Below are 19,408 nucleotides of genomic sequence, written 5' to 3'. Positions count from 1 at the left end.
AGTTTTAGACAGTATACTTTCATAAGACATATGACCAGCTCTCCTGGCTCTTTATTCTAGCGCTCTCCGATGTTACACTGCCTTTTTTAGGCCAAAGCAAACATCTATGGCCTGGTTTCCATCAATCAGTCATTCAGTCAATAAGCATTTATTAAGCACCTACTATATGCTAAGGGGGCCATCTCCAGTCATCCTGATCTATATCTTGTCAGTGGACCTAGATGGTTCTGGAGGAGAGAGTGAAGCTGGTGACTTTGCACAGCCCTGTCTCACTTAAATCCATTTCACTTACAAATCATGGCATCACCTTCTTGATGTCATTGGTCTTCTTCCAGAAAGAAGGACAAACAACAACAACAACAAAGATTACTGTAGCAAAGTAGAAAAACTATATGTCAAAATTGGGAGAATTGAATTCCAAGCACCAATTTGAATTTTAACTACCATCTATAGGTCATTTCTATCACACTTATAACAGACGTGTCCAAAGTTCAAAACCACACAAAGATTTGATGACTACCTCAGTGCTGTTGAGAATTCATGATGTATCAATCTTGAAGAGCAGCTCATTTAAGGAACTGAATCTTACCATCATAAAACTTGAGAAAAAAATTTAAAAAAAAAACTTGAGAAAATTTACTTGAGCTAGCCAGAGCCAAATTTTTAAAATGCTGACACATTTCTTAGAATATTAACACTTCTGATCTCTGGAACATGTGCAAGAAGCTAAAAGTGAGGGGAAAAGGCCCCAGAATGAGGTCACCAAATGAACATGCCCAAACTTGTTCAGTTTCTTATTGAGAGCCCTTCAGACTCTCACTTATAGTCAGTTTACTTTTTTTACACACAAATCTAACAAGCTTGGTATTGTAGTTTCCCAGCCCACAATAAACTGTAGAAGCCCCCAATGTTAAGAGATAATCTGTTATAGCTAGACAAACTAATAGAAAGGAAGGAGACAGACCGAGTCAAAAAGGACCCCAGTAGTCCCTGAGGATGTTAAGAGCATGGAAACAGTATATAATCACTGATGTTTATAATAAGGATCCTCAGGCATCAGTAAAAGACTATTGTAATGAGCATATTCTGATTCACACTAGATAGTTGCACAAAGATTCCAAAACATTAAAAAAAAATTTTAAATGATACTTAATGGGGTAAACTTGTATATTGTGAAAATTCAGTTACTTGGAATGTTGGAATGATTTCTTCTCCAAATGTTTCATCTTCTAATGTTTAACGTATTTTTAATCTCCTTCATGCCTTATAGAAATACTACATCTAATACCTTCTAACTAATCCCTCTTAGGATTTAGGATAACTGGATCATAGACGAGGGCTGGAAGGGACCTCAGAGGCCATCTTGCCCATCCCCTTCATTTTACAGATGAGGAAACTGAGTCTCAGGGAGGTTTCACAAGTACCTGGCGTCAGAGTCAAGATGTGATCTCATGCCCTCTGACTCCACAGCCAGTACGCTTTCCATCGTCCCCTGCTACCTCTCTTGCTTTGAATATTTATGTGGGCCCTCATAACTAATAAGAATTTAAATTAAAAAATAATACAAGTTATAAATCACTAGTACAACATGTCATCAAGCTGACTAGTTATTAAGCTGCGACACGGCTATAAAGTTTGTAGACTCAGAGATTTAGAGCTAGAAGGCTCATAGATCATGAGATTCAGTATCTTCATTTTACAGATGAGGAAATTGAGGCTTGTGAAGTTTAGGTGATTTGTCCAAGGTTACACAGCTAATAACTGTCAAGGGCAGGATTTGAACCTAGTTCTTCCTGACTCCTAAGTTCAATACACTATTCACTATATAGTATACTTTGTTTTGTTTTAGGTAGCTACATATATTAGTGAGAATACTGGTCCTAAAGTCAGAAAGGCTCGCATTCAAATCCAGTGTCAGATACTCTCTAGCTATGTGACCCTGGGCAAGTCACTTAACTCTGTTTGCCTCAGTTCTTCATCTGTAAAATGAGCTGGAGAAGAAACTAGCAAACCACTCCAGTATGTTTGCTAAGAAAACCCCAAATGGGGTCATGAAGAGTCAGACACAACTGAAAACGACTCAACAACAATATTATCTCTCTCTTCCAGGATTGTTGTGAGGATGAAATCGCAAAGCAATATATAAATGCTCACTACTACCGCTACCACCACTCCTATTACTACTGCACTCCAGCTTCTCATTAGTAATTGAAGGGAAAGTTGAACAAATAAGCCCGAATCTCAAAATGTCCTCGTACTTTAAAAAATTACAGTGTTGTCCAAAGCCAGAGAGTTAGCCCTGGTTCTCAACAGTCTGTTGAGAAAGGATGTGAACTTTCAGAGCTGTTCTTCTGTGCCTCGTTATCACCAATAGATCAGTTTCAGGCATTAGAGGCAGGGAGGAGAAAAGCCCACTTGACAGAATGCAGCTCCCTGTTAAGACAGCCATCAGATTAAGTACAACTCAGTCTTTCTTCAAGAACTCTTTTCTTGGGGCAGCTAGGTGACACAGTGGATAGAGTACTAGCCCTGGAGTCAGGAGGACCTGAGTTCAAATCTGACCTCAGACACCTGACGCTTACTAGCTGTGTGACCCTGGGCGAGTCACTTAACCCCATTGCCCAGCCCCCCTCCCACCCCACCCCCAAAATCTTTTCTTTCAACCCTTTTTGGACAGGCTCCTTGGCATTTTGGGGCCAGAATTTCATTCAAGAGGAACATTTAAATTGACAGTATCTCTGTAATCTAAAGCAAAATAAAACACCAACTGATTAATGAAAAAGGCCTCAGCACATGTGGTTTAACGAAATGACTCATACACTTTTAAGTAACTTTGAAAGTATGCTTTTACAGTAATTTCAACACTATAGAAAAAGACTGATCTAAAGGTTTATGACCATTCCTCCATTAAGCCCCAGTGCTTTCTCATGAAATGGAGGCAGCCCTGAATTCTTGATAGTCTTGCTGCAGAGCATAAGTTCTGTCAGATTCTATTGACTATCCTACCAAGTCGGGAAGTCAGTGAGCATAGGCTTTTCGTCAGTAATTGAATTGCATTGTTGAAGCCTGGGCCTGTGTGATTGGAAAGCCCTCCTGCTGTAAATTTGTGGAAGCTCATCCCCAGAAGGTTAGCTACAGAAGTTGGTGGGGATTGTTTGCCAGTGTATGTGCAAGGGTTGTGATCTGCATCCAGAAAACTATCTACACTGATCAAGTAGAGGCTTTTGAATCACATGATTATTATAAAGGCTTTACTAAATAATCTGATTTGCCTGGTTTTCAAGATATTTTGAGGTATAAAAACATCCCATTGAGTGGAACAGACTATTTCTTTATTCAGACCATTTCAGAGTGCCATAAAGAGATAGGATCCATAGATCCAAGTGCCTGCTTAGATTATTTGGGCAATTAAAGGTGGTTCCTTATCAGCACAAACTCTGAAAGAATAATTCAGAGTTTCATTTCCACAATAGTAGAGCTAACATCACTGTCATTTTGTTTTGTAAAAATCACATGACTACCTTAACCACTTTACTTTGGCAAGTTAAAATCCTGCTACTCTTCTTTCCCCGCTAAACACCAGGTCTCACTTTGCTACGGTCACAGTGATGTTTACTGCTGTTACTTCTGTTCTTTAGACCTGGATTCCTTTTGGCCTCCGACGTAACCTGCTGTTAGGAGGAAAACAGGTCTTTTATTATCCTCTGAAAACAGCACACTTTTCCAGGCATTTTTAGAGGGCTTATTACTATTACAAATATGCAGGGTAGTTACAGTTGCACACCAAAGGGGAAAGATTCTTATTAATTAATCCTACTTATACAGGAAATGTGAAACTAAACCTGATTAGTTATCTTTCCCTTCCTAGGGTTACTCTCCTTCTTGATCTTTTCCGACATCATATGGTCCATTTTTGTCTGGGCTGAATATTAGCTGTTTGATTTGGTGAGAATGGGTGTTTCAACCCATCACAGAATCTATTTCCTCTAACCTATAGTTAGTATTGTGCCCCACAAGTAGACAAATTCTCCTCCTTCGTTTCTGACCTCCCTAACTCTCTGATCGTGGGCCTGGGAAAGTCTTGTCTTTGTCCTCTGAATGAGAAAAACACTTCCCCAGATTGAGTCAGGTAGATGTTTATAACTTCATCTAATTTTGAGTGCAGGCAAGATTGGACCAGCTAAGTAAATCAAGAAGGAGAATATGCCAGGAAAGGGAGAGGTTAACCCTGATGATAGACATTCTTCAGCCCTCTAAGATCACAACCTAGAGAAGGTGTTTGCGAAGTGCTGTGGCCAAAAACATCATCACAGAAGGCCAGCCTTCTAGTGATAGGTATTTTCAAACTTAACTAGTAGGTTAGTTATTGGATGACAAATACTCAGTGTTACCAGACCCATTCTCAGTCTCCTTCATGCCAAGATAAGTTAATCAGAGCAAGACTTAAGAGGAAGAACATATAGAATAAAGCAAATAATTCCTCTGCATCACAGTTGGGGTAATATTTTCTCCAGAAAGGCTACTACATGTAAACATATTGGTTAATAAGATTAGAAGTGTCTGTAGTTAACTAACAGTAAAAGATTTTTATAGTAACACTGCAGTCTGAGGGAAAAGAACTCTTTCAATACATACACCCAGGTTCCTATTTTCTTCATAGTTCAGTGAAGCAGGGAGGATATTGATTATTTAAGATCTCTAAATAAAACGTTTTTCCCCCTTTTCCTTCCTTCAGAATCCTATTCCCACAGGCTGACCGCTCAAAAAACACTGAAAAAATGTTAATGTTGGCTGATGTGGACCCTACTTTACGGCCAGCCCAGCTCTCCATCTTGCATTTCAAGAACCTCTGTGATGTCTACAGGAAAATGTGTGATGAAGACCCAAATCTTTTCACCTACAATTTCAGGGATGAACTCAGGCAAAACAAAAGCAAAAAACGTGTAAAGGATACAGATGGTGATAATGATTGATTTAGATTATATATAACTATTATTTGGACTATAAATAATGTGTATAATGTTTAAGTTCATAATGTCAAATTTCAGATGTGGATTTTTTTTTCCATTTACTCTGTTTGGGATAGAGATACTGCATTACACAGATTATCTGAAGACTTATTCAAAGTGATAATGTTTCAGGAAGAAGTGTTAATAAAAATACCAGTACCCAGATGTGACTTATTTTTCTTTTACTGTACAGGTTGATAGAGAAAATAAATACAATCAAATAAGATTAAAGTACAAGCGTTCTTTTAATAGATATACTGCATAGATATATTTATATATATATATGTTTATTATAAACAGCATCTCTTATAACCTTACAAAAATGAAATTCTTGCACATTGTGCCCCTAAACCACATTTAAAAATAACTTTGAAGTGTAATTAAGCAAAGATAAACAGCTGAAAGAAAATGCCCAGAAGATTAAAAAAGCTGATCTTTTAAAAAACAATTAATCACAAATTTCCCACCTTACTTTTTTCACATAACTTAAAATAATTAAAATGCAATTTTATTTTAAAGACACCAAATAATTTTGATACCTGCTCAAAAAAGGATATAAACTAAGTAATTTACATATTTTGACCAGCTTAATCTACTTTTCTGATATACAATAAATTAAAATAACTTAAACCTTTACAACTATTCTTTTGTGGGAAAACATATAGTGCACAAAACCAAAGTTAGTAGTTTTCCGGCAATTTCCATTTTACCACTAGTTGAAAAGCAAAATGAGCCATTTAAACCATATGTGGATTAAAATTTAAATTTCAGAGTCAGCGCTATGATTTTCCATGGCTCTCTGTCTCATAAAAGCACTCCTCATTAACGACAGATGTTAAACTCTGGACACTGAATTCTCTCTCTAGTATGGAATTTAAATCAATGTTAGCATTTTCAGATTTACTGTCAAGAGACTGATGGCGTGCTTGTAGCGTTAATAAAGTCCCTCTATCCCTTTTGGTACTGTTTGCTTTCCGTTTAATGGGACAGAAATGTCCACGCACCAGTTTAGGATGCTCAGCACTAGGATGACTGTTTCCAACTTCCGTTTGGGGCTGTTGATCAGTTGTGCTGCCACCATCAGGGTCCTCAGAGATCTTCAGCCTTTGGAACTGAATTTCAATGTCTTTTGTAGGGCTGCCCTTTTTCACAGTCTGATGAAAATCATCATCTTCATCACTCAGAATATCGGACTCTTTAATAAGACTGTCTGAAAAATCAGATGAACACGTCTGTGGGTACTTCTCAGGGGACGAATCCTTGGATTCCTGTCTACTCTCTGTAGTGTGACAACCACTGCTTTGCGTACTACTACTCAGGCTACATTCATCAGAATCCAGTAAATTTCCTTTTCCAGTATCACTGTTCCACTCGTTGCTGGAAGAATTCTTTAGTACCCTTAAGGACCTTGATGAAGCTGCAATTAAAAAATACATTTTGCCTTAAGATATAGGAACATGATTTAAAATATTGAAATAGCATAAGCAACTTAATACTTAATTCCATCTCAACTTGTCAGTTTTATGTGTTTTACCTTTCGATGACTTAGATGACTACATCATATTAATTAACTATAGGAGCTTATACAAAAGAGGTAAGCATAGCAGCAAAAGGGACAAGTTATTTGTTTCTATTGCCTGTTGAGATTGCAGGGAAAAAAATGATGTATTTTCACAATGACCAATTAACAAAGCTTAGACCTTTTTTTTTTTTTGAAGGAAAGAAATGTCAGAGGTACAAAAACTCCAAATTTGTCAACATGAAATCAAAATACCAATTGCTAATAAAATCTAGTCTTCCTTCCACTGCAAGTACTTACTGCCTAATGACAAGACTACTCTGATTCAAAGAATAAGACTCGGGAAAATCACAAAATTATGTCATTTTTATTTGAACAGCTTTCCAACCTCGGATATATCTCTAGTCAACTTGGTATAGGATATTTGTTTTTCGTTTTAGGATTTCTACACTTTGAGTAGATTAAGACTATTGCATTTACTCAATTGTGTTAATTTTTGTTATTTAAGGAGGAAACAATTAGACTTGTATCATAGTTTTTCCATAAAATAACACCATTTTGATGGTTTTCCTAACATAGTTTGCATTTCTGGCCATGGTACATTTGAAATGCTCTAGTTTGTGACTAAATTCTAAAAAAAAAACATGGTTTTGAGAGGTAGAGGGAGTGGGATCTTAGAGATTATCTAATCTGATCTCTTCATTTCACTAATGAGAAGTTTGAGACCAGAGAGGTCACAGAGATAGCATAACCAGAATCAGACCCCAAGGTCCCTAACTTCCAATCTCATAGGTTTGTCACTATACCATGTTCTCTTATAGTCTTACCAATACACAAAAATAATGTGTTATTCTTTTTCTTTTCTGTGAGAATTCAGTATCTCAATCCTTCAATATCAATGACTTTATCAGTAGGGATACACCCTCTGCTGATGCAGATCACAACGTTCTCCTCCATGTATTTTAAAACACAAAATAAAATGGAGCATTTTAAGAGTCAGTCTAGAGCAAAGTGGTGCCACAGGCCTATAAACCCAGCTACTGGGGCAGCTGAGGCTGATGGGTCGGCTGAGTGGGGAGTTCTGTGCTGCCGTGGGGCTACAGCCGATCAGGTAGACACCTGGTACCAATGTGGTGAGCCCCTAAGCTGCCTAAGTTTTAAAACAGTAGATCAGAACTGTTGAATTGACAAGTAGTGAGATTCAGAAAGAGAGGGACAGAAAGAGAATTGATTCCTGCAGCCAACCTGGTGATGAACCTCTCTGAAATTAGTTACGTTGCTCTTCAGACCATCACTAGCCCGTAATTGATTTTTTCAAAGGCAGTAGGACCTCCCAAAGATTATATTCCATTCAAATAGCCTTCAAAAATTCCATGTCCTGATAACATATTGTAATCTTTCTCTATTAAAATGGCTTTACACCAACAACTGCAATGCAGTTAAAATTAGAAGGAAAGGACATAGAGAGGCTGAAGGAAAAGAGATACACTAATGCACACTGTTGGTGGACCTGTGAAGTGGTCCAGTCATTCTGGAAAGTAATTTGGAACTTTGCTCAGAGTCACTAAACTGAGCATAGTTGATAAAGTGATAGCACTCTGAAGCCTGTACTCCAAAGGACCCATTCATACAAAACAGATGTAGCAGATATTTTTATAATCACAAAGAACTGAAAACAAAGAGGGTGCCCATCAACTGGGGAATGGCTAAACACACACATAAATGGAACAATATTATTGCATCATAAGAAGTTACAAATGTATGATATCACAGAAGGCTGGGAAAACTTAGATCAATTGATGCAGAATGATACCAAAAAGATTTGATAGAGTGACAACAACATTTTACAGAAAAATATGTTAGACTTAAGAACTCCGATGCAGTGATCAACAATGAGGATAGACGATCAATGATGATGCATGATAGCCACCTTCTAACAGGGAGGCAATGGACTTGAGATGCAGAACAAAACATACATTTTTCAGATGTGGCCAATGTGGGCATTTGTTTTGCCTGCCTATAGTGTGTAACTTATGTTACACGCTAAGTTTATTATGTTTAAAAGGAAAAGCAAGAATGTATATAAGGAATTAGTGGTTTCGTGTATAAATCTTTTTCTGTTCTACTTTCTGTATACAAATGCTATTATGTTTGTTAAATTTAGAATTTTTTTTAAAGTTATGATCTTATTTGTCTCTGATATTTCTGGGTCCAGCTTAGGGGCTAAGCAGCCACAATTGTAGCTATATTACCTTTAAAGTCTCCTTTGCTAGATTATCATCCATATCATGCTCCCAACTAAACCTATTCCAAAGCTGTGTCCAAGGTTCTCTTCTCTCCTTTGTCTACACACTCAGTGACATCACTTCTGCTCATGGGGGGTTAATTAGCGTCTTTATACAGATGATTTCCAGGACTATACATCCACGGACTACACATCCACCCCAAGTATCCCTCCTGATAGAGAGCACCAACTGCCTTTTGGGCATTTTGAATTAAACATCCCAAATATCTCAAACTCAACATGCCAAAACAGAATTGGTTGTATTTACTCCAAAACTTACTCCTTTTTCAAACTTTGCTTTTTGAGGGTACCACCATCCTTCTGGTCACCCACGTCTACAACCTCAAAGTCATTTATCCTTATTTCCTGATTTTTCCTCCTTCAACATCAATCAGTCATAATTCTGCCTCCCCAATAGCTCATATGTGTCCCATACTTCCCACTGATAAGGCTACCACTTAGTTTCTGTCTTTATCACCTCTGGCCCACTGAATCGCCTTAGACTACTAATTGGGCTCCTTACCTCAAGTCTCTTCCCCCGGCAGTCCATCCACCACACAGCTGCCAAGTGATATTACGAAAGCATAGAACTGACCGTGTCTCTCCTACTCAATAAACTCTGCTAGTTCTCTATTACTTTTAGAATTAAATACATACTCTTGTATTTGGCATTTAAAGCACTTCATAATTTGTAATCAACCTATCTTTCTAGCTTTATTATAAGTTACTTCCTTTCGCTCACTACCCTCTGGTCCAGTCAAAGCGACCTTGCTAAGTCTTCCCACACAGTATTCCATCTCCTATGACCTTTGGCGCAAGCTATTCCCCTGTCTAAAGTACATATCTCTCCTCACTTTCTCCTCTTAGAATCTTTCATTTCCTTCATTGCTCAGCTCAAACTCCATCATCTTTTTTGATCATGGCAGCAGCAACAGGGAATGGAATGTGCACTGGCTCCAGAGTCAGAGAGCCTGAGGTCCAGTCTCAACTCTGGCATTTGCCATCTGTGAGATAAGTCTTTTAACCTCCAGAGGCCAGAGGTTCTTTGTAAAATGATGGGGTTTGACTACATGGCCTCTAAGCTCCTTTCTAGCTGTAAAGTTATAATCCTATGATTTCCCCTGCCTGCCTGAAGTTGCCTTAAAATTGCCATACACACACACACACACACACACACACACACACACAGGCACACATGCACACACACACACGCACACATGCACACACACGTTTTCCCCTATTGAATGTAAACTCCTTAAAGGCAGAGATGGTTCATTTCATTTGTCTTTTTTGTATTTCTGGTGCCTATCACAGTACCTGGCACATAGTAGGTGATTAATAAGTGCTTGCTGATTGGTCACTGTAAGTAATTATCACTGCCCTTTGAAACTGTAATTAGAGAATTTCAAGGGTTAAAAAACTACAATTTGCTGAGGATAAAATGAGGCTCACTATTTATAGGAGCAATAAATATTGAAGACTTTCCCTTCCTCAATTTGTTTTAGAAATATAGTAAAGGGATCTATGATAAGTAAATATGATAAAGATTAAATGAGCAAAGATTAAATTGATCTTAAAAGAAATAAGACATTGACAGGTATGTATTGAAGTTAAGAAAAGTATAGTAAAATGAAAGCTAAGATTTTGGCAGATGGTATTGACAGTTTAAGAATTTCTGCTGAAGAATGTGCTGAAACAGTGAGTCTAAAGTATAATAATCTGCTTCTTTCAATGTTGTGTTCTTAGAACGCTGATCTGCTGCTCTGGTAACTTAAGGAGGGCTCGGTGGTACAGTACTTCCTTCTTGGATTTTCTCTCTCACAGATTATGCTCTCTTTTCCAGAAACAAATTAGATCACAAAGGTAGTTAATTTACCTTTTAAAAACAGCAATAAAGAGCATGGCACCCTGTTCCTCTTAAAAGAAAGGGCACAGGTTATGTCAGTTTGCCTCACCCAGGCTTCTTCCATTACCCCAAAGGATGTTTCTGTCTGGCTCTGAATGCACAATTCTCTGTCAATTTTCAAAGCTGTTAGGTAGCCTGAGCACAACAGATGACATTCTTCTGAGAATCAAAAACCTGGGTTTAATTCCAGATGCATACATCTAGCACAATTCTTCCTTACCTAATTTGGCTGAAACAGGAACACGATTTTTGAGTGGTATCAGGCGATCTTTACATGTCTTCTCCAGTGGCAATTCACTCTTTATGTGACGCCTGAAATTCTCCCTCAGGATGGAACGGATCACCTTCACAATGTTGGTTTTACTTTCACAGTCACTGCAATGGGAGGAAACACCAAGAATATTCAGGATGTTAATGGCATTTTACCTCTTTCCATCCAACCTCTTCCTTGTCTGTAATATCTGAACATGAACTTCACTAAGACTAAATTTTCTGCCCTTTCAATTTGGAGTTAAATTTAATGGAGTTAAATTTCTCCTTTAATTAGGCTATCTACACACACACACACACACACACACACACACACACACACACACGTTGTTGTTCTCGGGAGCTACTGAAGGAGTGTTCTTTGTAAGTTAATTTTCATCTAAACCACAACTGTGGCAGTGGAAAATAAAAATCATTTTTCAAAACAAAATTGTCCCATCTTATTTCCATTACTTTTAAGTTTATGACCAGTAAAATGACCCCAATAGTACCTGCAACAAAGCTGAAAGATAGTTTCTGGTCGCCCTTCTATCTCTGACTTAGTGTGGATCAGCTCCCATATGGAATTGTTTTCTGTTCCTATAAAAAAAAAAGAAATAGGCAAAACGAAATTAAAACACATTGAATCCACATAATCTCCAAGATTCCTAATAGAAAGACTTGTGAGGAATATTAAGAGATGAGGTAATTTTAACCAAAATTTCTTGCCTTTGAGTCCCATTATCTCCTCCTGAATTTCATTTAAACTGTACTTGTAGCTGTAACAAGGACACCTTCAAAAATATCTTTAAGAAGCTTTAAGTATATTATATAGACATACTGATTATCTCCTAATTCTTTGACCATTTTTCTTGCCTTTGCCTCTTTTTCACCACTTAACTCTAACTAGATCTTTCAGTTCCCCACTCACTTTTCACTTTCTGGCCCATGTTTCTTCTCTTCTGCTAACCTGGGTTCCTAGGCCAATTTGGCATTAGAAAGCGAAAACACTTCACAATAACCAAGATTCCAGACAAAGCATGAGCTCTGCTCTGCAAACAGATAAAGTAGGTGTGAGTATGTGATGTTGGGGAAGAGGGGGTTAAGACTGACAAATCAAGGCCCAATCTTAATCATTTCCCAACAGTCTTCTCTACCCCACCCCCAGGCCAGCACACTAAGATATGTCCAGGGTCTCGAAAGGAAAGAGACTAAAAAAAAGCCAACCACACTATGGGACCCAAAGTCTTGTGGTAAATCTTAGCTCACTTCTGTTCCCCACCATCAGATCAGCCCCACTCCCCTCCTATCTCTTCAACTATTAGCCTATACCTCTCCTTTTCAGTCACAATAAAGAAGAAAGCTTTCTACAATCCTTGCCTCTACCCCTCTCACTTCTCAACCCTTCATAATCTGGTTTCCAATATCATCACTTAACTGAAATTGCCCTTTTCAAATTTACCAAGGATCTCTTGACTTTTTTCAGCCATCCTCCTTCTTAACCTCTATAGCATCTAACACTATTGACCATTCTTTCCTCCTCAATGTTCTCTCCTTAAGAACATGCAAAAAAGGCCTCATTTCTCAAACATAGAGAACTGAGTCAAATTTATAAAAACAAGAGCCATTCCTCAATTGATGAATGATCAAAGACATAATCAGATTTCAGATGAAGTAATCAAAGCTATCTATAGCCATATTAAAAAATATTCTAACTCACTATTGATTGGAGAAAAGCAAATTAAAAGAATTCTGAGGTACCACCTCATACCTATTAGATTATTTAATAGGACCGAAAAGGTAAATGACAAATGTTGGAGGTTATGTGGGAAAAAAAGAGACATTAATGCACTGTTGGGGGAGTTGTGAACTGATTCAACCATTCTGTAGAGCAATTTGGAACTATGCCCAAAGGGCTATAAAACCATGCATACCCTCTGACCTAGCAATACTACTGCTAGGTCTGTATCCCAAAAAGAGATTAAAAAAAACAAAAAGGAAAAGGACCTATATGTACAAAAATATTTATAGCAGCTCTTTTCTGGGGGTAAAGAATTAGAAATTGAGGGGATGCCCATCAATTGGGGAATGGCTGAACAAGTTGTGGTATGTGATTATGATGGAACACTATTATACTACAAGAAATGATCAGGATGTTCTCAGAAAAACCTGCAAAGACTTGCATGGGCTAATGCAAAGTGAAATGTACTGTGTACAAAGTAACAGCAACACTGTAAGATGATCAGCTATGAATGACTTAGCTATTCTCAGTAATACAGTGATCCAAGACAACTCTGAAGGACTTACGATGAAAAATGCTATCTGTCCCCAGAAAAAGAACTGATGGTATCTGATATACAGACTAAAGCATACTTTTTTTAACTTTATTTTTCTTGAGTTCTTTTTTTTGTCTATGTTTTCTTTCACAACATGACTATTATGGATAAAAATAAAAACATGCAAAGAATGAGGTTTTGATGTACATGACAGTGTGATGGGACCACGTAAGAAAAAATCTCATTGAAACAGATCAGGTAACCCAGGTGGCAGTGCAAGAGGACCTCTTCTACCCATCCCCCTGTCTAAGAAAGTGTCAGCCACACACACACAATACATAATGACTATGCCATAATGCTAAATTTATTTTTAGAATTATTCAAAATTCACAAAACTATACAAATATAAAAGAAACTTACATACTTAAACTTTTAAATGGTGGTTTTTGAAAATAAGTTTGCAGCATTTATACTTCTGAAGTGACTAAAAGCTTACAACTGTCCCAAGACTTTAGGGACCTTGTACAGATCCTGACTTTTAAAGCTCTTCACAGCTTGGCTCCAACTTTTCCGTCCAGCCTCACTTTACAACACTCCCCTTGACACACTCTCTCGTCCTACAAAACTGGCCTTCTTCCTCTTCCTCACATACAGTAGTACAATCCTCAGGTCTAGAATGCATTTCCTCCATCTCACAGCATACCTCATTTTCTTCAAAATGCAGTTCCTCACCACCTCCTTCGTTAACCCTTTCCTGATGCTCCAGCTACTAGTGGTTTCTCCCCACCAAAGTCACTTTATATCCATTTTGAGTGTATGAACACACACATACATGCACATGTTATGTGACTTGAGGAAATGTAAGTTTCTTGAAGGCAGAGATCGCTTGTTTCATTGTCCTTGAATCCCCATATGCCTAACCCAGTGCCTGGAACATGGTGGGTGCACAAAAAATGCTTGTTGACTGAGAATAATAACAGTTCTATGTAAGTATTATTACCCCATTTTACAGATGAGGAAATATATTTCAGAGAGGTCTAAGTAACTCGCCTGCAGTAATACAGGAAGTATTAGATCTGAGACTTAAATTGAGATCTTCTGGCACCAAACCCAGCACACTTTTTACAAGGCTACAATCCATCACTGGGACATCAAGCCCTTTAGAAAGGGATTGTAAACACTTTCCAGGCCAGGAGTTATTGAGGTTTTGGAGAAGTGTTGAGGGAATTGGGGAGAGAAAAATCTATCTAGCAAAACTATTCTGACTTAAAGATTTTCTCATTTTTAAAAATTAAGTTTAAAAATAGCTCAAATAAAAATAAATTTCTATACTGCATTTCAAGTCATGCAGCAGAAGAAAAAAAAGATTACCATAAAAAATAATTAGCTCTAATAGCAAAAATGAGGAAAGTGAAAGATGCTTACAAAGTAGAACCAGCCTTTGGCATCTGATTTTGCCAATAGTTTAAAAAAAAAAACAAAACATCAAATTTATAACTGACTTGATAGTGGACGTTTTCCTGGCCTGGGAGTCAGAAGGCCTCATCTCAGCTCTACCATTAGCTAGCTGACTTTTCCTTTAGCCCCTCAGGCCACCGCTTTCTCTTCTATGGAAAGATGGTTTAATATAGTTGGAGTCTAAGGTCTTTTTAGCTCAAAAATTATTTTATTCAGATAAGCAGATATGCTTTCTTTTCTTTTTCTTTTTGCTGCTACTGTATTATGTGGGGATTTTTAAAATTTATTTATTTTTTTTACCTGCTGCGTTTCCCAGTCTGACTTGAAGAGCAGATAAGGGAATTAGCCACCGGAATTTGAATGGGTCCAAGTCACCATGAACATGTGAAGGCCGGGAACTGGAGGGCTACAATCAGAAAAACCATGCAGAGGAAATGAACATTCTTTTCCAGGAAGAGTTGCCTACGTTTCCTATCTGTAGTAAACTTTACCTTGCTTCTGTTTCATCACTCAATCAGTGGGGATACAGAGGACTAGAAGGGAATAAGCACATATACAGTGCCTACTATGTGTGCTAAGCGCTTTACAAATATCTCATTTGATCCTCACAGCAACTCTGGCAGGCAGGTACTGTTATTATTCCCATTTTGCTTTGAGGAAACACGCAAACAGAGATAAGTGACTTGCTCAGGGTCACAAAGTTAGCAAATGTCTGAGGCTAGATTTGAACTCAGGTGTTCCTGACTCCAGACCCAGGGCTCTACCCACTGCACCACCTACCTGCCTATATCTACTATGCTCAGGATGGCAAGGAATTAAAAGATGAATAGGACATGGTCCCTACCCTAAAGGAACTTCTAGCCTATGTGAATAGGAAAGACACACACACACACACACACACACACACACACACATCTGGATTGGACATGAGTTCATGCAGGGAAGTAGCAAGAGATAAACCTAGAAAAGCAGATTGCAGCTAACTTGTGGAAACCCTGAACGCTGAATTAAAGAGCTTGGACTTTACCCTACAAACCCTCCAGAATCATTTTAAAGTTTCTGAAAAAGGAAGAGAAGACAAATCGCCAAAACTAATGCTTCCCTCAGTGTTCAGTTTTCCACGAGTAAATACTTTATCCTCCATTTTCCTTTTAAAAGAAAAAAATTAAACAGTTCTTCAACATGGAAACATTTAAACCTTCAGTAAAAGTAAAAGTTGGAAGGGCATTTTCTTTTTTTTCCTCATTGTTTCCATTAAGATTCTAGGTCTTTAATTTCTCTCAAATGAATTTTTTTTGTATTTTGATTGCTATAGCATCAAATCTGTATCATTATTTTTATTATATTGGTGTGGCTCAGTCATGAGCTTTAAATATCTCTCCTTTTATTTAAGTTCTTGATTTTTTTAAAGAATGTTTTGAAATCGTGTGTATGTTTGCATGTGTGTGTGTATGTATATATATGGATATAGATATAGATATACATTCAATTGAATATATTTTGTTATATTAATATAATCAAATCAATATATGCTATATATATTATGAATATATTATATGTTAATATATAATATCATATATGGCTACATATTATATATGTATGTGTTTTCAGTGTGCTTTGGTAAGTTGATTTCTTGATTTTTAAGTGCATTCTAAAGTTATTTTGACTGGGATTTCCCTTTCTATTATCTCCTGCTAGAATCTGTTAATTGCTATATAGAAATATTATTTTTTGTGCTAGGTAAAGAGGTAAAGCAAAAAGCTATGTTTATTTTTTTTGAGGAAAACCCTCTAGTATCCTACATTTAAATAAGATGGGAACAAGAATTATGTGTATCTCTACATTTGTAACTAATTTGTCTGAAATACCTACTGCCTTTGCCAATAAACATCATTCATTGTCTACCTTCATTCCTCCACTCCTCACCTCTCACTTAGTCTTCAGCCCTTTGCAATCTGGCTCCATCTTCAAGACTCAACTGAAATTTCTCTCTCCAAAGTTACCAACCATCTCTTAACAGCCAAATGTGATGGTCTTTTCTCAGTCCTCATCCTTCCCGACTTCTCTGCAATACTATTGTTCCTCTCTCTGCTCTTCCCTCTCCTCTTCAGTATTTTCATTACACTGCTTTCTCCTTGTTTTTCTGCCTGGTGACTCCTCAGCCTCTTTTGCTGGTTCTTTGCAAACTCATCATCTGTATCCTTCTTTATAACTAGGAGTATTTTCCAAAGCTCCGTCTTCAGTCTTCTCTAATTTCTGCACACTTTCTCTCAGTGACCTAATCAACTCCCCCCTTTTAAAAGAGTTTAATTATTATCTCTATGACAATGATTCCAAGATCAATATATCCAACTCCAATCTCTCTCCTGAATTTTACTTCCACATCACCAACTGCTTGTTGGGCACTTCAAACTGGATGTCCTGGCTATATCACAAACTTAACATGACCAAAACTGATCTCATTATGTTCCCTGCTCCCCACCCCCCAGCTCCTCCCTCTTCCAAACTTCCCAGTTTTGTCAAAGGCACCATCATTTTTCTACTCTCATGGGTTCATAACTTCAGCATTACCCTCAATTCTTCTTCACCCCATACATCTAATCATTTGCGAAATCTTGTTTCTACATCCACAGTACCTCTCACATCTCATTCTCTATCCAAACAGAGACCACTTTAGTTCAGGCTTTATCATCTCTAATGCAATGGCCTCCTAATTGGTCCCCTTACATCAAATCTCTCCCTACTCTAATCCATTTCCCACACAGCTACCAAAATTATTTTCTTTACTCACAGATCTGACCAGGTCATTTTCCTAGTCAAGATACTCCAGGAGCTTCTTGGATAAAATGCAAACTTTTAAAGTCCTTTACAACCTGGATCCAACAGATCTTTTCAGCCTCATGCATTACTCTTTCCCATACTCTGTGATCCACCCAAGCTGGCGTTTTCTGTCTTCTTCACATATAGCACTCCGTCTCCAATCTCCACGGTTTTATACTGGCCATCCGCCACGTCTAAATGAACTCCCTCTTCACCTCCACCTCACAGAATCCCTCAAGCCCTCGCCCCACCTTCTACAGGAAACCTTTCCTCATCTCTATAACTGCTAGTACACTTCAAAACTACTTTGTATTTATTTTTATTTATTCTGAATTTATTTATTATTTGGTGTATTATTATATATGAACATGTTGTCCCTTCCAGGAGAATAGAAGTTATTTAAGAGTAAGGGCTATTTAATTCTGTGTTTATATTGCAAGCTCCCAAGTACATTCAGCAAATCAAAGACACTAATGCTTGTTAACTGTCTCAAATGTCAAAACGGGCAAAGTAGCTACCATTTCAAATGAGGATAGTATTATTTTGCCCGCTACTATCTAACCATTATTAATATAAGAAGTAAACTTAGAAGAGTTTACCATTAGAAGACAAGCCATTTTTAGTTTTAAGTAGTCTACAATAACAATATTTGTGTCTGCTTTTGCTACACGTTATCTCACTACCCAGAATGAAAAATGTCATCATACTTTTTGTCAATGATGCTATTACTTAGCAGCAGAGATCTAGGCCCTTCCTTGGCACTGTAGCAGACACTTAAAGCATCAGAGGGGTACACAGGAAGAGGAAGAAGCTTATTTATCCTCCTTTTACCCTACTATAGTCTGGCGTAAATAGCTACCACTCTTCCCTTCTGTGACCCTGTCAGAATTCAAGTAAACCCCAGTCTGAAAAAGTGAAAATACAGTTTCCAAAGCCAAAAGGTAATGTCAATGGGAAAAAAGGCCTGCAAAATGTATGAATTATCTCAGCTGATACTTCACATCTAAAAGCTAATTGGATGTTAGTTCGATTCAGGAGACCAGCCTGAAATGAACCATTAATAAGGAAAACATAGATTTCACAAATATGATTAAAATTAATAAGCATTATATTGTATGTGACTAAGTCCTGGTTGGCCAATATTTTGTTGTGATGGAGGCATATTCCACCTTGGTGGATACAGGAATGTGCTTGTGTGTGCGTGTGTGCGTGCATGTGTGTGCGTGTGCATGGGCGCATGCACGCATGCGTGCACATACATATACACACCCAACTGAAGCACTGTTTCAAATTAAGTCCTTGGTATTTCTAATTTTTTCCTATATATTTCCCATATATATGCTATAGAATATGGAAGGAGTCCATAAAACTAATGAAGTCATAGCCTGAAACTCCCAACAACCTTATGAGCAGGTAATGTGGTTGCTATTATGCTTAGTTAGTGTATAAGAGAGTCAGAACTTAAACCTGGGTTTTCTGACTCCCAGTCCAATGTTCTTGAACTACGTACTTGCTCTCCTCTTGTTTAGTTATAGTATCTCTGGATAACTTTTGTGCTTAGCTAAGAACTGTAAGAGCTGCTACTATATGTTAACAGATGTCCTGCGTTCTATTAAAGACACAGTGCCTGGCACATAAATACTTAATAAATGCTGGTCGACTGACTGTTTCATTACATGTCTTATATGCTCATATTTTCTAAAGCCCTGAAACACCTAGTGGCCAGCTGAGTAGAGGCAATAGGAATTTCCTGATGGAAAAAAAAATCCTATTCTCAGTAACTTTGTGGTTATAATCAGACAACATATTGAAGCAAAAAAGAGCTGCCCACATTTCATTTTTTATTTAGTTTATCTCCATTCTACTTCCTGCTGGGCTTTGGTTGTC

The 19,408-nt window shown here is 37.7% G+C and overlaps 2 protein-coding genes across 8 annotated transcripts in view; one reads left to right on the top strand and one right to left on the bottom strand.

Annotated features, from left to right (window-relative positions):
- Positions 1-5,229, top strand: part of LOC114031475 (dimethyladenosine transferase 1, mitochondrial-like) — a 61,009-nt gene extending 55,780 nt beyond the window's left edge. The window contains exon 7 of one of the 2 annotated variants that reach the window (XM_027846557.1): positions 4,736-5,229. In XM_027846557.1, the coding sequence (XP_027702358.1) occupies positions 4,736-4,973 (238 nt within the window). In that variant the 3' untranslated portion in view covers positions 4,974-5,229. The remainder of the gene's footprint in view (positions 1-4,735) is intronic. The other variant, XM_027846558.1, reaches the window with a different exon arrangement.
- Positions 5,230-5,347: 118 nt separating this feature from the next.
- Positions 5,348-19,408, bottom strand: part of LOC114031508 (T-lymphoma invasion and metastasis-inducing protein 2-like) — a 288,383-nt gene continuing 274,322 nt past the window's right edge. For 4 of the 6 annotated variants that reach the window (XM_027846625.1, XM_027846623.1, XM_027846627.1 and 1 more), the window contains 4 exons: positions 15,002-15,107; positions 11,480-11,567; positions 10,939-11,093; positions 5,352-6,426 (listed from right to left, as the gene is read on the bottom strand). In XM_027846625.1, the coding sequence (XP_027702426.1) occupies positions 5,789-6,426; positions 10,939-11,093; positions 11,480-11,567; positions 15,002-15,107 (987 nt within the window). In that variant the 3' untranslated portion in view covers positions 5,352-5,788. Of the gene's footprint in view, positions 6,427-10,938; positions 11,094-11,479; positions 11,568-15,001; positions 15,108-19,408 lie in introns of all 6 variants that reach the window. The other 2 variants (XM_027846621.1, XM_027846622.1) reach the window with 1 other exon arrangement.

Source organism: Vombatus ursinus, unplaced genomic scaffold (assembly GCF_900497805.2).
Source record: "Vombatus ursinus unplaced genomic scaffold, bare-nosed wombat genome assembly UNPS02015175.1, whole genome shotgun sequence".
NCBI lineage: Eukaryota > Metazoa > Chordata > Mammalia > Diprotodontia > Vombatidae > Vombatus > Vombatus ursinus.
This window is presented reverse-complemented; position numbering and strand designations above follow the sequence as displayed.